General features: G+C 39.0%; 1 protein-coding gene across 1 annotated transcript in view; it reads right to left on the reverse strand.

The window, feature by feature from the left end:
- Positions 1-15,938, reverse strand: part of PKD1L1 (polycystin 1 like 1, transient receptor potential channel interacting) — a 172,752-nt gene that overhangs the window by 129,768 nt on the left and 27,046 nt on the right. The window contains exon 6 of the mRNA XM_077157478.1: positions 11,203-11,525. Coding sequence (XP_077013593.1) covers positions 11,203-11,525 — 323 coding nt within the window. The remainder of the gene's footprint in view (positions 1-11,202; positions 11,526-15,938) is intronic.

A 15,938-nucleotide genomic window follows, 5' to 3' on the forward strand; every position in this document is an offset into this window, starting at 1 on the left:
AATTTCTTAGGATAGTCTTTTCTCCCTTCATTTTCTGCACCTAAATTACATGGAATAAATATATTTATGTAGAGAAGGTTGCAAGCATAGTGTAACAAGAAGTAGAAAAGAAAGACTGGTTTTAAAAGCAACCTCATATCTATGAGGAAGAGTATGTATGTGGTGACATACAGGAGGATTTAGGAACACTGATAAGCAAAGGCCAGAGAGAAGCAAATCTTATATAAGCATGGGGCAGAATAACCTATACAAGAAACGGGGACACTTTCCCAAATTATAATCTCATGTAGAAGCTACATCTTAAATGCCTCGATATCATTTATAGAGTTTCTCCAACTTTTTTATACCACTGCTTCTCGTGACTGTCCAAACAAATTATGCATATGAATTTTAATGATAAGAGAAAAGCAAAAGGAGCATCTTTGCAAGTCACCACATTCACTGGGACAAGAACTTTGTGAAGAAATGTGCTAGACATAAATCAATACATTTCTCATATTTCATTTTAAAAAGGCAATTTCATGACCAAGAGCTAAGAATGACAGTTTATTTTAATTGTTAAGAAAACTCACTTTTGGCATTTGAACTCTACCTCTTTTATATTGCAATAAAATCTTATGCATATTTAATTTAAAATCTAATTTCACTTAACCCCAATTGGGAGAATGTAACACCAATTCTTTATTTCATTCTTAAAGCAATAAAGAAATAAAATAATGTATATTAAAGCTATAGATCTTAAAAATTAATGGAGCAAATTATGATTTGAACATAGAGATAGAGTCAGCATTCAAGGAATGCAATACAGAAAACACTGAACAAAATGATACACTCTTTTTTTTGGTTTAAGGATTTAGCTACCATGTTCAGAATGCATAAACAATGCAAGAGCTGCTAAATGCAATGCAACAGAAATCAAGCATTGAAGACCACAAATCTTGTCTTTGGAGTAATGAGAGGACTCCATGGTTGTGAATATCATAATACACACACACATTATATTTTTCAAAAGTGAGGGAAATATCATGGTGGGTAAAAACACACACCCCTGTTTTCCATGGGACTAGAAATGTACTGGCTCAGAACATGGTTCTATTTGGACTTGGTTTGATTCTGAGAAGCAGGGGAGGAAAGAATAATTGAAATATCATACAGACAAGCCACGTTTGTGAGAAGCACCCTGCTTCTGTGGTAGTAGAGAAGAAAGCCTATATTGCAGAAAAAACCTCCTACTGGATAACTTTGTTAGCTAGAGAAAAGAAAAGATTGCATCAGTTCACAAGTAAAACTTTATTGAATTAAAAAAAACTCAATTACTTTGTAATACAGCCTTGGAGACAGACACACACATACCACCTGCAAACCTAGTTCAGGTAAAAGACAATGCAATACTATGAAGAGGAAGGAAGAATGGAAGGAAGAAAAAAAGGATGGAAGGGAGGGAAGGAGTGAAGAAGGGAATAAGAGAGAGAGAGGGAGTGAAACCATTCAATATAGACAAGGTACTTAAAGAATTAGAGCAGGGGTGCTGGTTTGAAAATATTATGCACCCATGAAAAAGCCATGTTTTAATCCCGATTCAATCTTGTGGGGGCAGCCAATTTTTTTAATGCTGATTGTGCTGGTCTGAATCTGTGGTGGACCCCAGAAAAGCCATGCCCTTTGATCCTCATTCAATATTGCTGGGTGGGAGCATTTTGATTGTTTCCATGAAGATGTGACCCACCCAATTGTGGGTGGTAACTTTTGATTAAATGATTTCCATGGAGGTGTGTCTCCACCTACTGAAGGTGGAGTTGCTTACTGGAATCCTTTAAAAGAGGAAACATTTGGGAGAGAGTCCCTTTTGGTAGAGTCATGAGAAAGCCAGCAGACACCACCATGTTTGCCATGTGCCCTTCCAGCTGAGAGAGAAACATTGAACATCGTTGGCCTTCTTGAACCAAGATATCTTTCCCCAGATGCCTTAAACTTGACATTTCTATAGACTTGTTTTAGTTGGGACATTTTCTCAGCCTTAGAACTGTAAACTAGCAACTTATTAAACTCCCCTTGTTAAAAGCCATTCCGTTTCTGGTATGTTGCATTCTGGCAGCTAGTGAACTAGAACAGATTTTGGTACCAGGAGTGGGGTGCTGCTGTGGGTTTGCAAATACCAGAAATGTTGGAACAGTTTTTTGGATGGCTAAGGGGAAGATTTTGGAGGAACTGTGAAGAGAATGATCGAGAAGTCCTGGAGTGCTTGAAGAGACTGTTGGTATAAATGGAACCACTGCCAATCTTGACAAAAGAGGACACAAAAGGGAAAAAATTGGAGTTTGCAGAGTGAGAACCATGGAAGTTCAGGTCTGAAGCCAAGAAACCTTGGCCAGGAGAGTGGACCCACCCATGTACATGGAGGGGGTGGGTTTACCCTGAAGGGTGAGGATGAGTCTCCCCTCTCATTGCAATGGAAGAGTTGTGCAGCTTCAGGCCTTGGAAAAGGTGTAGCACACTCCTTGGGGGACTTGGGAGAGCCTGGCTGTCACCACATGGAGGGGTTGAACGTGTGCCCTGGAAATGGCAGAGAGCCCAGGTGTGGCCGTGATGCCTGGAGAGAGTGGAGCTAAGAAAAAGATGGTCTTCTCAATGTTTCCCGAGGTTGATTTGAAAAGAGGCTGGCCACTGCAAAGGCCCTTGGAAGGGGTGGGACTGCCACTTTCTAAAGCCGAAGGATAAATGGCTTTCAGATTTTGAAATCCAATGGTGCTTGCCCTGCAGGTTTTACATCTGTGTTTCTTCCAATTACTTCCTATGGAAATGAAAACCTGTAGCCTGTGAATATCCTCCTTTGCATATTGGCACTGGACTTGTTTTGAGATTCACAGGTCTGCAACCACAAGAGAATTTTTTGCACCTTAATACTGTTTAAGGTGATGTATGTAATTGCCAAGTTGACAAGGGGTGGACATGTGGTAGTTAGATTCAGTTGTCAACTTGGCCAGGTGAAGGCACCTAGTTTTGTTGCTGTGGACATGAGCCAATGGCACGTGAACCTCATCTGTTCTTGATTACATCTGCAGTCAGCTAGGAGATGTGCCTCCTACAACGAATGATGTTTGAGTTAATCGGTTGGTGCCTAAATGAGAGAGTTCAACTTAGCACAGCCCAATCAGCTCAGCATACCTCATCTCAGCACTGCAGCTCAGCCCAGGCCTTTGGAGATGCAGAAAGGAATCACCCCAGGGAAAGTTGTTGGAACCCATTGACCTGGAGAGAAGGCCAGCAGAGATTACCCTGAGCCTTCCCACATAGGAAAGAACCTCAGATGAAAGTTAACTTCCTTTCCTCTGAAGAACTAATGAAATAAATCCCATTTTATTAAAAGCCAATCTGTCTCTGGTGTGTTGCATTCCAGAAGCTAGCAAACTAGAACACTGATTCATTGCTGTATGTTGGAAACTTTTGATTAGATTATCTCCAAGAGGCATGAATCCCAATCTTCAGTGTGACCTTTGATTAGACGGAGATGCAATTCAACCCATTCCAGGTGGGTCTTGATTAGTTTATGGGAAACCTTTAAAAGAAGAAACATTTTAGAGAGAGAAGAGAAATTACAGAAGTCCCACAGCCCACAGAGAGAGAGTCGATAGAAACTTCAGAGCAGAGCTGACACAGATGCTGACACTTGGAGAACAGAGACAAAGATGTCTGGAGATCCTTGGAGCCCAGCAGACATCACCATGAGATGTTAAGCAGGCCAGAATGTGCAGAAAGCAAAGGGAAGCCAAGAGATGAAGGCTAGCCCTGGAGAAGCAAAGTGAGGAACCCCACACGAACCGAGGGTGAAAGCAATGGAGCCCAGGAACAAGGGACCAGCAGATGCCAGCCATGTGAATACCCAGCTAACAGATGTATTTTAGACCCAGTGGCCTTTCTTGAATGAAGGTAACCTCTTGTTGGTGCCTTAATTTGGACGCATTCACTCCCTTAGAACTTTATAAAGAGAATTTATAAGGCTATTGCGTTTCCGGTATATTGCATTCCAGCAGCTTCCATACTAACACAGCAGGCAATCTAGGATATAATCATAATTGTTTAGTCTGCCAAAACTGCCAGAATGCAACACACCAGAGATGAATTGGCTTTTAATAAAAAGGGATTTATTTAGTTAAAAACTTATAGTTCTTCAGAGGAAAGGCAGCTAACTTTCATCTGAGGTTTTCTCTTACATGGAAAGGCACAGGGTGATGTCTGCTAGCCTTCTCTCCCAGCTTCTGGGTTCCAACAGCTTTCCCTGGGACAATTCCTTTCTGCATCTCCAAACAAGTGGGTTGAGCTGTGAGTGCTGAGGTAAGGTATGCTGAGCTGCTTGAGCTGTGCTGCATTAAGATCTCTTCTGATTCTCTCTTTTAAGCCTCCAGTTTATAAAATTCAACATCATTCTTTGTGGAAGGCACTCCCCTTAACCAGCTGCAGATGTAATCAGCCATAGATGAGTTTCACATGCTAATGATTCAAGTCCACAGCAACAGAACTAGGCAACATCACCTGGCCAAGTTGACACCTGAACCTAACTACCACAAAGATTATCTGCCAGAAAAATATTGCCCAGAAAAAGATAAAAGGGTTTAACAATGTAAAGAATTGGTAGTTTCTATGATGCAAGAATATAGAGCGGAAATGTAAGAAATGAAGGCAATATTTCTAAGAATATTATGGATAGCAGAAACAATAGCACACAAAAGAAGGGGTATTGAGGATGTGGTGGTTTGGAGTTGTATGTTCCTTAGAAAAACATGTTCTTAAACTTAATCTATCCCTGTGGGTATGAACACATTGTAGTAAGACCTTTTGATGAGGTTACCTCAGTTAAGGTGTGCCCCACCTCAATCAGGATGGGTCTCAATTCTATTACTGGAGTCCTTTACAAGCAGAATGAAATTCTGAGAGATAGAAAGAAAACCACAAGGAAGCAAGAAGTTTAAATTCAACAGAACTTGGAAGGAAAGGGAGAGACCACGAGAGGCCACCATGTGCATTTCCATGTTACAGACGAGCCCAGAACCAAGGATCATCAGTACAGCCCCAGCCTTTGGGAAGAAATCATTGCTTTGATAACCTCTTGATATGGACTTTTTCTTAGCCTCAAAACAGTAAGCTAATAAATTCCTATTGTTTAAACCAACCTACTGCATAGTATTTGCTTGAGCAGCCAAGGAGATTAAGACAGAGGGAAATGAGAAATGCAAGCAAGATAAATAAAAATAAAGGAAGAAAATGAAAGGATTGGAGAGGAAAAAAAAGATCTAAGATATGTATAACCCAAGTCTCTTAAAAATGAAATGGAATTATCGGAACAGAAAATATTTAAAGATGTAATTCAAGAAATCTTTCCTGAACCAAATAAAAATAATACATATCTACACATGTAAAAGATGTACATTGTGTACCTGAGAAAGTACCAGCACAGTCAACATTGAGACATATTCTGACAAAGCAACTGAACTTCAAATATAAAGAAAGAATTATTTTGGCAGCCAGATTAAAACTTTAAGTCATCTATAAGAGGGAAAAAAAGGAAGGCTGATCTTTGGATCACCGCAGCATGGGAATGCTTGGAAAATTACCTAGAGGGCTTCTTAAAAGACAGATTTTTGAGCCCCATCCACAGAACTTATGATTCAGTAGGTATAAAGTGGGGCCTGAGAATTTGCCTTTCAAACAAATCTCAGATGATGATGATGATTCTGGTCCAAAGACCATACTTTGAGAACCACTGCTACATGTGAGAATAAAGTAAAGAAAACATCTAAAGTCCTCAGAAAAAGGACATGTGTTCAAGGATTTAAGAGGCAGCAAATTACCACTTAAATATAAAAGCAATGAACAATTTTGAATATGCAGGAATTCAGGGACTACTATTTCCAGGAATCTTCCCAAAAAAATCTACAAGAAGACAAACTTCGGGAAAACTATGGCAAGAGGACTAAAGGTGAGAATCGAATATATTTAACTATAGAACTAGAACTATAATAAATGTGAGAAATCAGGTGAAAAAATGTAAATATATGTACTAGAAATGGGGAAATTTACAACAAACCAAAATTGGAAGGTGTTGGGGATTGACTCATATAACCCACAAAAGGCAGGTTCAAGTTTTAATCCCTGGTCCTGTGAGTGTAAAACCATTTTTAAGTGGGACCTCTGAAGATATTATTAGTTAAGGTGTGGACTCATTTTAATCTTCAAAGATCCTACTTAGATGAAGCCAACTAGAATTAGGATGGGCCTTAATTCATATGATTGGAGTCCTTAAGCAGATGAAATTTGGATACAATCTGTAGAGCCCAAAAGTCAAAAGTAAGAAGTCAGAAAATAAGACAGATTGCTTTGTGACAGAGGAACCCAAAGGATTATGGTAAGTCAGTCCCAGAACACTACAAACTCCAGGAGAAAGCATGGCTTGTGGAGACCTTGATTTTGGACTTCTAGCCTCTAAAACTGTAAACCAATAGACCTCTGTTGTTTAAGCCAACCAGAGTGTGGTGTCATAGCAGCTCTGGCAAACAAAGGTTAAAAGGGGAGGAGGGTCAAAAGAATAACGCAGATGTGTCTCATATATAATTGCTAGAAATAAAAAGGAATCATGTAAACTTGGCAAAACAACTAACAAAGGTATAAGCACATTTAAGAGTATACAAGCAAATACTTTATAAGGGTTATTTAAATGATTAAAATTGGGTGATGAAGAAAAGGGAGGGTAAGGAGAAGAAAGGGAGAATATACGAATTTTATAGTTTGCTATAATGGGTAATGAATAAATCTTGCCTAAAGAAATAGAGATTAGGACATTTTATAGAGTTATAAATAAAAAGGAGCCAGCAGAAAAAGACTATAAACCTTACAACTATCAGAGCCTAACTCAGACAAACAGTGAAAAAGGAAATAAGGCTATTTAAAAATTTAAAATTTACATAGAGGACATAATGTAAATCATGAGAAAAATAAAACCAAACATCTGCCATTTCAGTAAATATAAATTTAGTAAACTCATCTTTTTAAAATAAAGATTGTCTGAATAGATCATGAAGCAAAGTCAACTTCTCTGTATTCAAAAGAAATCTAAAAAATTTAGTGATTCCTCAGCTATATGATGATATTGTGAACCACTGAACTCTTTGGATGATTACATGGTATGGTAATATATAATTTAAATCAATAAAATATAAATAAATTTTCAAAAACTTAGTGATTCCAAAAAAGGGTGACCAAAATATGTTAGGTCACTGTGATGAGATGGAATATGGCCTTGAGACACTCCACTTCAGTACAAAAGAGAATGGATCACAGACAAAAATGAGGTGCTTGGATCACATGCGTTATTGAATGAACTTAGAACATATAGTAAAAAGGAAAGGCAGGGCCGGCCATGGTGGTTCAGTGGCAGAGTTCTCGCCTTCCATGCCAGAGACCCAGGTTCGATTTCCTGTGCCTGCCCAAGTGAAAAAAAAAAAAAGAAAGGGCAAAGGGATGGATTAGGGTATTGTGCTTAGGACAGGGTGTGAGCGATGTGGAAGGAGCATGCCCGCTGAACTCTAGGGAGCTAGCCCCTCTAGCTCTCTCCTTACTTCCCGCTCTCCTTTCATTTCCTCCCCGCCTTCCACACCAGCTTTTCTTGGTGCTGATGTGGCTATAAAGGGCAGAATTGAGGGGAGCAAAGGGGCTCAGAAGATGGGAGATGTCATCTTGATACCACCTGCTCTGTCAGAGAGACACAGGCTTGTAACTTGCCTGTAACCTACCAAGCAGCCATGGATTTTCACTCCAAAACTGACTGCATTTTAAGCCAAAAAGACACTCTCAGAACTACAAAAATAAAAATAAAACAGTGGAGAAAGTATTTGCTTATCCTATTTCAATAAAATTAGAAGTCAATAATGAAACAAGAACATGAAAAAAGGGCATGACATCAGAAATTTTAAACATTGCTTAAACAATAATGAAAAGTTTAAGCATCTAATTCAAAATGGAAAACAAGAGCAAAAACACATAGGCATGCACATGCCAAAAACAGAAAAAAACCTTCCTTTGTTTGGCAGTGTAATGGTGGCTCGGTGGCAGAATTCTCATGTGCCATGCCAGAGACATGTGTTTGATTCCCAGAGCCCGCCTATGCCAAATAATAATAATAATAATAAGGAAGAAGGAAGAAGGAAGAAAGATAAAAGCAGAAATGAATAAACTAAGGGGGAAATGCATAGTTAATAAACTGTAAAAGCTGGTTCTTTAAATAAAGTAAGGAAATTTTACCCAACCTAATGAAGACAAAAGAAGAGGAGAAAGCATAAAACATAAAATAAGAAATGACAGAAGGAAATAGCCATATATAATAATGAAATTTAAAGAATTATAAGAGCCTCCTTTGCTTTACGCAAATAAATTGGAAAACCTGGGTTAAATGGATAATTTCCTAAGAAAATATAATTTAAAAGAACTGACTACAGGAGAAATACAAAATCTAAACAGATGAATTTCTATATAAGAAGCAGAGGAAGGTGTCAATGAGTAACCCCCCAGCCAATAAGAAAAGACAAAATGTACCAATTCCAAAGGGTTAATAAGGAAAGTCTCCAAAATAGAAAAACTATTTCTAATGCTTTCTAAACTGATTTAGGACAAAGAAAAATAAAGAAATCTTCCTCATAATATTGATACCAAAATTCCAAAACTATTGCACAAAAAGCTGTTACTATAGGCCAATCCTTTAGATGATTATCAATGTTAGAATCATAAATGGAAAGTTAATAAACTGAATTCAGCAGAGCATGCAAAGAATAATACATAAAAATCAAGGGTCCTCCTCCCGGGAATTCAATAACTCAATATTAAGATATTGGTTAATAGAACTCATGATATTCACACTTCTAAAGAGGCAAAAAAAAAAAAAAAAGATCAGAAGATCAGAAGAATAGCTCTAAGATGCCAAAAAAAAAAAATTAACAAATTCTTCAACCACTACTGTTAAAACAAAAAAGGCCTAAATAAAAAGAGAGAAGTTGAAAACTTCCTTAACATGATAAATTATACTTGCCTAAAATAGAGACCAAGTTTAATGGGAAAATACTAGACGCATCCCAAGACAAGCATCCCCTATCATCTATCTTGTTTATCAATATTACTAAACAAAAGAAAGTCACTGGAGGAATAAAATTGGAAATGAGAAGTTAGCATATCACTATTTATAAATAATATGTTTACATAACTGTAAAACATGAAAGAATCAGCTCCAAGATAGCTAAACAATATGAGAGCTCAGTAAGACAGGAATCTACAAAGTTAATAGCAAATATTAGCAGCTCTTCTAAATCCAAATGACAACCAGTTTGAAGACAAAAAATGGAAGAAAATATCTCATTTACAACCACACAAAAAGTAAGACACCTCATAAATATGTAATTTCCATATTGTGCTGGTTTGAAAGGAAGTATGCCCCATAGAAAAGCCATGTCTTAATCAAAATCCCATCTCATAAAGGTAGAATAATCCCTATTCAATACTGTATGTTTGAAACTGTAATCAGACCATCTCCCTAGATGATGTGATTTAGTCAAGAGTGGTTGTTAAACTGATGCTTTCTCCTTGAAGACTGCGGCATTTGGGGCTGGCTCCCTGTGATCTGTGGTCCTTAGCTCGTCCCATGGCAAGGTACGAGGCAGCGTGTCCTGGTCTCTCCCTTCGCTGGGTGTTGTTGCTGCTCAGCTTCTGGCCACTCCTTCTGTGGCTTCTCTCTCTCTCTCTCTGAGTTTCATTGTGCTTATAAAGGACTCTAACAGTAGGATGGAGCCCATTCTGATTTATGCGGGCCACAACTTATATGACGTCAAGTCATCAAAAGATCCTGCTTACAATGTGTCCACACCCACAGAAATGGATAAAGTTTAAGAACATGTTTTTCTAGGGTACACACCATTCCAAACCACCACAATGTGGCTGAATCTAAATAAGAGAAATGAAAATTAAAACTGCATAAAAATACTGTTTTCACTGAACATTTCCACTTCTGCATCACTCATCAGGGTATAAACTGGACCTAATTGAGAACAATTTAGCAATAATTATCAAGTTACAGATACACACAGCATTTGAGGTAATTATTCATCTTTCCTATGAAACGACATATATATGAGATCATTCACTGCAATAGTTTGTAATACTGAAAGATTAGAAACAATGTCAATGTCCTTCAAATAAAAAAATGGTTAAATAGATTTGGCCCATCAAATTAATGGAATACTATGAAACTATAAAATAGAACAAGGAAGCTCTTTCTGTACAGATGTAGGAATATCTCTGAGATATTTATATGTATTTAAGTGAGATGGGAGCTGACCATTGTATATAGTATGCTTCCATTTATATAAAAGAGGAGAAAATAATACTTATATATGTTTATATGCATGAAAGGTATAAGAAATGAATGCTGGTTGCCCCAGGAGAAGGCTCCTGGACATTTAGTGGGAGGATGGCCTTGTACTGTGTAAGGTGGGGGGGTTGAACCTTGTGAGTGCACTGGATTCAAAAAATTAATTTTAAAGGAGAAAAAAAAATTCAACCCTGCCAGTAATCAGGAAAGCATCAGAATTCTCCATTCATTCCACCCAACCATTTTAAAGGATTTAGTAGCTGTCTAAGGTAGAATGGTTCAAATGCTGAGATGTCTGTATAAAGATTTGTACCTGCCCTCTTTCTTTAATCTAAATGCAAAGGGTTGGACATTTTAGAGCAAAAGAATTAGTGTAAATATGTATACATAAAGATGGAGAGAGAGTTTAAAGGATTTTCAATAAAAATTTCACTTTAAAATTTTACCTCTGTGTAAGAAGTTACGCCATTGTATTAACTGTGTTACCTCAGGGCAAATCCCTTAGCCTCTTCTAACCTCAGTTTACTATTCTCTAAAATGGAGTTGATAATACCTATATCCTAGGGCTGATGGAAGGATGAACTGAGCTAAAATACACATAATAGACAACAGTGCAAGATATGAAAGTGATCAATACATGGCATGGAGCAATTCTAGGAAAGCTAAGGTGAGTGAAGAGGAAATGAATTTCCTTCTTTGCCCAATGCTTTCCCCCTCCATTTCTGAACACTGCTTGCTATGACTCCTAATTCTGTATTTGCTTTCCATGTTCCCAATAATAAAACTGGGTAGAGTACCTTTCCCATACTGGTGACAGGCTGTAACCAGTATTTCATCAGACATGTTTCGGATCCTCATTTGAACCACCGAACCATCCCCGAAGTCAATCACCAGACAAAGTACTGCTCCAGAAGCTGTTTGAATGTGGAATCCCAGATTTTGTGATGCCGGTGTGCCACTTTCTGGTAATCCCTGGGTGACAGGATTCATCATCCCAGAAGGAACTTGTGAAGGTAAGGCCCCAGGAAGACACTGCATGAGGGGGCAGAGCTTCTTGGGACCCGATTCCAATGCTGAGAGGCTGAGGGTCTGGTGAGTGCCAGGTAGAATGCTGTCAGGGCTGTGGGCAGAGAGAAGCAGAGCACTTCAGATCTTACAGCCATCCAACAGGGTCACTGCCTGTGTCAGTAACCCAGAGGGGGAGGAGGGCAGGAGGCAGGGAGCCTCATCTGGAGGCTAGACAGTGGAAAACAAGGCTTGTGAAGCCCTAACAACCAGCTCAGGGGTCCTCAAAATGGGATCCCAACCATCAGCATCAGCATCACCTGGGCATTTGTTGGAAATACAAGTTCTTGGGTCCCACCCCAGAGTGATGGAATTAGAAACTCGAGATGGGTCAAGCCAGTCCCTGACAGATTCCAGGGTAAGCTAAAATTTGAGAGCCACTGCTGTTCTTACAGTAATAATGATGATAATGAAATATTTTTCTCTTATCACTGAATGCATGGACATGAAAGACGGTGTCTCCCAAAAGTCACCATCTCCTATGTTTCTGTAACAATTTTGTAGGTGGAGTGCCATCAGTTCTATATGTATCTCTTTGTCCTGTGGATATGCTGTGAAGTCTTGAGAATAGCTAGACTACTCCAACTTCAGCATCCAATAACACAGTTCTTGCATGATGAAAATTTATTTTTAAAAAGCTATTCAGTTTGATGCATATGGTTTGGGTACCATTAGGTAACTGGCAGTATAAACTAAAGGATAAAAAAAATCCTCAAAGCAGAAAGAGAAAAATTTCATCCAACCGAAATGAGTTAAGTATGTCAATGACCAGTTAGCATGCTCCCCTGAATTACCCTTTTCTCCAAGTCACTGCAACTGTCACAACACAAACAAGCTAACTTTCAGTTTTGGAAAATAAAGGAAACCGTGTATCAAAGGACTCTAATGGCAAAAAGTTGTCAATTACACAATCTGTGGCATTGCTACTTGAAAAGCACTGGGTACAACTGCAACTACAATGCGCTGGCTTGAAAGGAAGCATGCCCCCTAAGAAAAGCCATGTTTTAACATAAATCCCATTTCATAAAAGGTAGAATAATCTCTATTCAATACTGTATGTTTGAAACTGTAATGAGATCATCTCCCTGGATGATGTGATTTAGGCAAGAATGGTTGTTAAACTGGATTAAGGGACGATATGTCTCCATCCATTTGAGTGGGTCTTGATTGGTTTATTGGAGTCCTATAAAAGGGAAAACGTTTTGGAGAATGAGAGATTCACAGAGAGCAACACTAAGAAGCAGAGAGTCCACCAGCCAGCACCTTTCCTTATCTTCTGAGAAAGGTGAGAAAATGTGAAACTGGCTTGGTGCTAGCCTAGACAGATTCATGTGCCTTGACCTGGGACCCCATCTTAACAGCAGTCAATTCCATGCCAGCTCCCGGAAGCAACTCCCTGATGTCTAATGACACAGTTTCCAATTGGGGACCTCTGTTTTCAAGTGGTAGATAACAGCAGTCAATTCCATGCCAGCTCCTGGAAGCAACTCCCTGATGTCTAATGACACAGTTTCCAATTGGGGACCTCTGTTTTCAAGTGGTAGAGGGTTACTGCCAAAGAGTTGCAGTGAAATTTTTAAAATTTCCTAACAGCTGAGGATTCATTGAATGGTATCAGCGTTTTGATTTACTCCATTGTCAAAAGGCAAATTAATAGAGAATACTCAGCTGAAGTCTCCTAGTTATTTTAGGAGGTTACCCCAAATTAGTCTCCCATTTATTTCAGGAGGTTACCCCAAATTGGTCTCCCACAAAATGGCAAGCCAGAGTGAGATTATTTGTGCTTTCTGTGTCAAGAGAATGCCAAATTGGTACCCTCAGCTGGAACAAGAGGCCTCTTTTACTAAGAAGTTTAAGCAAATGTAAAATTAGTTATTTCATATCATCAGCTATAAATCAAAGTTGACAGGCTAGAGATGTAACTGAAAAATCAGGATTTAAGGGATGATTTTGATTACTGAATCATTATATAGATATTCTTTTTTGCTTTCTGGTATATTGGAGTAGACAGAGGGAAATTCCTGAAATCTCTAAATTGCAACCCAGCTGCCTTAATCTCTGATACTTATTGTAAAGCCCTTATCTCCTGTCCCTGTGATGTTAAAAATCTTGTGACTAACCTTCAGTTTTTCAACTTCAGAGTCTTGTAATCACTAAAGACCACCCCTAATGTTTATTAATGAAGGGTCTTGGGTCAGCCCAGAACTAACTCACCGAAGGTTCAAAGTATTCTTGATAACCAAGACTGGATCTAACAAATATGGATCCACCTGCCATGTCCAATAGCTTAGACTTTAACTAAGTCTATGCCTCATTCCACCATTTTCTTACATATGTTCTCTGACTAACCATATCATCAATCTGCACATGCTCAATAAAGAGATTACCTCTAATTACATCATCTTGGGCCACTGTGCTCATTATCCTAAACTCTGACCATCTTTTCTCTAATAAAACTATCAGAATTATTGCAGTTCAAGGAGAAAGATCTTGGGCTGCTAGGCCATCTGCTCTCCTACTATGAGCCTAGTAATAAGCTCTTTCTCTCTTTGAAACTCCAGTGTCTCAGGAATTGGTTTTTGAGTGCATCAGGCAAAATAACCCATGGCCTTTGTCCGGAAACAGAGATGATGCTTTTGCAGACATCAGAAATGTAAAGTATATTTTTTCTTATGGTGGTAACAAAATTTATTTCTACGTTCATTCTGCATGAGCCAAGCCCAAAGGACTAGAAAGACAAAATGTAATTCATTTACAAATACCCACAACCACTTGCACATGGGTGAATCTCCCAGACATTTAGCAGCAGCTTTCATAAAACTAACCTGCATAGATCAGATACCAACCTCAAGTAGATTAAAGAATGTAATATTTGCTTTCCCAATTGCACACATTTGTTGGCGAATGGAGCTGGGGCCCCTGCTGCTTTGAAAATCTCTGATTTTAACAGAGGTTTGTGGGGTATTCTAAATATAAAGGCGGGGGAAGGAAAAAGAGAAGGAAACCCAATGGCATTTACACCACTCATTTGATGCATCCAATTAGTAATTATACCCCTGGGATTTCCTGGAAAGATGTTCACTTTAATTGGAAACCTATTCATAGGATTTGGGTGTTTCTTAATTACAGAAGGATATAACAGAAACCAAACTAGAAAGGCTGGGATAAGTATTCTAAGGAAATTTTTCACTGATAGAGTGGAGTCTATTTAAAACCATTTACTAAAATCTGTGTCCAACCGATACCCTAAATCAGATGATTAACCCAAACAGGGAACTGCATTTGGACTCTGCCCTAAAGGAGCCTTCTATAAGGAAGGCTTTCACTTACTTTGTCTCATCTATCTCTGGGCCTCAGGGCCAGAGTGAACGTAGGCAGTGCTAGAATGATTAGCAGTAATTCATTTATGACTAAGGAGGGCCATAAAGGAGAGGCCTTAGCACTGCTGCTAGCTCAAGGAAACTGCTTGCCAATATTCAGAATATTCAAAATGTGGCAGGAAAAGAGGGGCTGGAACTAGGACTTGCTGGAAGTGACTATGGCTGGCAAGAATGAGAATCAATTAGAGATACCAGCGTCATGCCACATTGTAGAAGGGCTATGTTCACAGTTATCGATAAATGCTTCAACCTGGTTGGGGAGCTACGATGAGCCCACCAGGAAGGGACTTTGCCATACAACTCAGGCTCAGAATACTTAGACCCTTGTCCCTTTTCTCAGCTGTGATTCTGTAGTTCTTTTCTCTGGCATCCCTCCTGTATTAGTTTGTTAAGTTCCCAGAAATGGAAAAGCTTTTAAAAACAGAAGTTAATAAATGACAAGTTTACAGTCCTAAGACCATGAAAATGTCCAAAATAAGAAACCAACAAGAGATTACCTTCACTCAAGAAAGGCTGATGTCATCCAGAACACCTCTGTCAGCTGGGAAGGCATGTGGCTGGCATCTGCTGGTCCCTTGTTCTGGGCTCCATTGCTTTCAGCCTCTGTTACCTGTAGGCCTTCCTCAATTGGCATCTGTAGGCCTTCACATAACTCCTCTGGGACACAACTCTGGGTTCTGACTTGCTTAGCATCTCATGGAAAAGCACATGGCGACATCTGCTGGGCCCTGCATCTCCAAATGCCTGGGTCTCAAGTTGGCACAACTGGAATTGTTACATCTCCATGGAGATAATCTAATCAAAGGGATTCTACCCTACAATATGAATCAGGATTAAAGGACATGGCTTTTCTTGGGTACACAATACTTTCAAACCAGCACACCTCCTCTTGCAAAAACAACCTTGTTTTCCCACCTCTCACTTCAGGCAGGTGAAGTTGAATGTCTCTGTCTTTAGGCTGGTTACAGTGTAAAAACAGTTATATCTTTGGACAGGAAATATTTAAGACACAGGGGATCCACACTGCCTATAACCCAGTGTTTTGGGCTAAACTGTGTCCTCCAAAAGTCCTAATCTCTGGTAGCTGT

The sequence above is a fragment of the Tamandua tetradactyla genome, chromosome 1, assembly GCF_023851605.1.
Source record: "Tamandua tetradactyla isolate mTamTet1 chromosome 1, mTamTet1.pri, whole genome shotgun sequence".
NCBI lineage: Eukaryota > Metazoa > Chordata > Mammalia > Pilosa > Myrmecophagidae > Tamandua > Tamandua tetradactyla.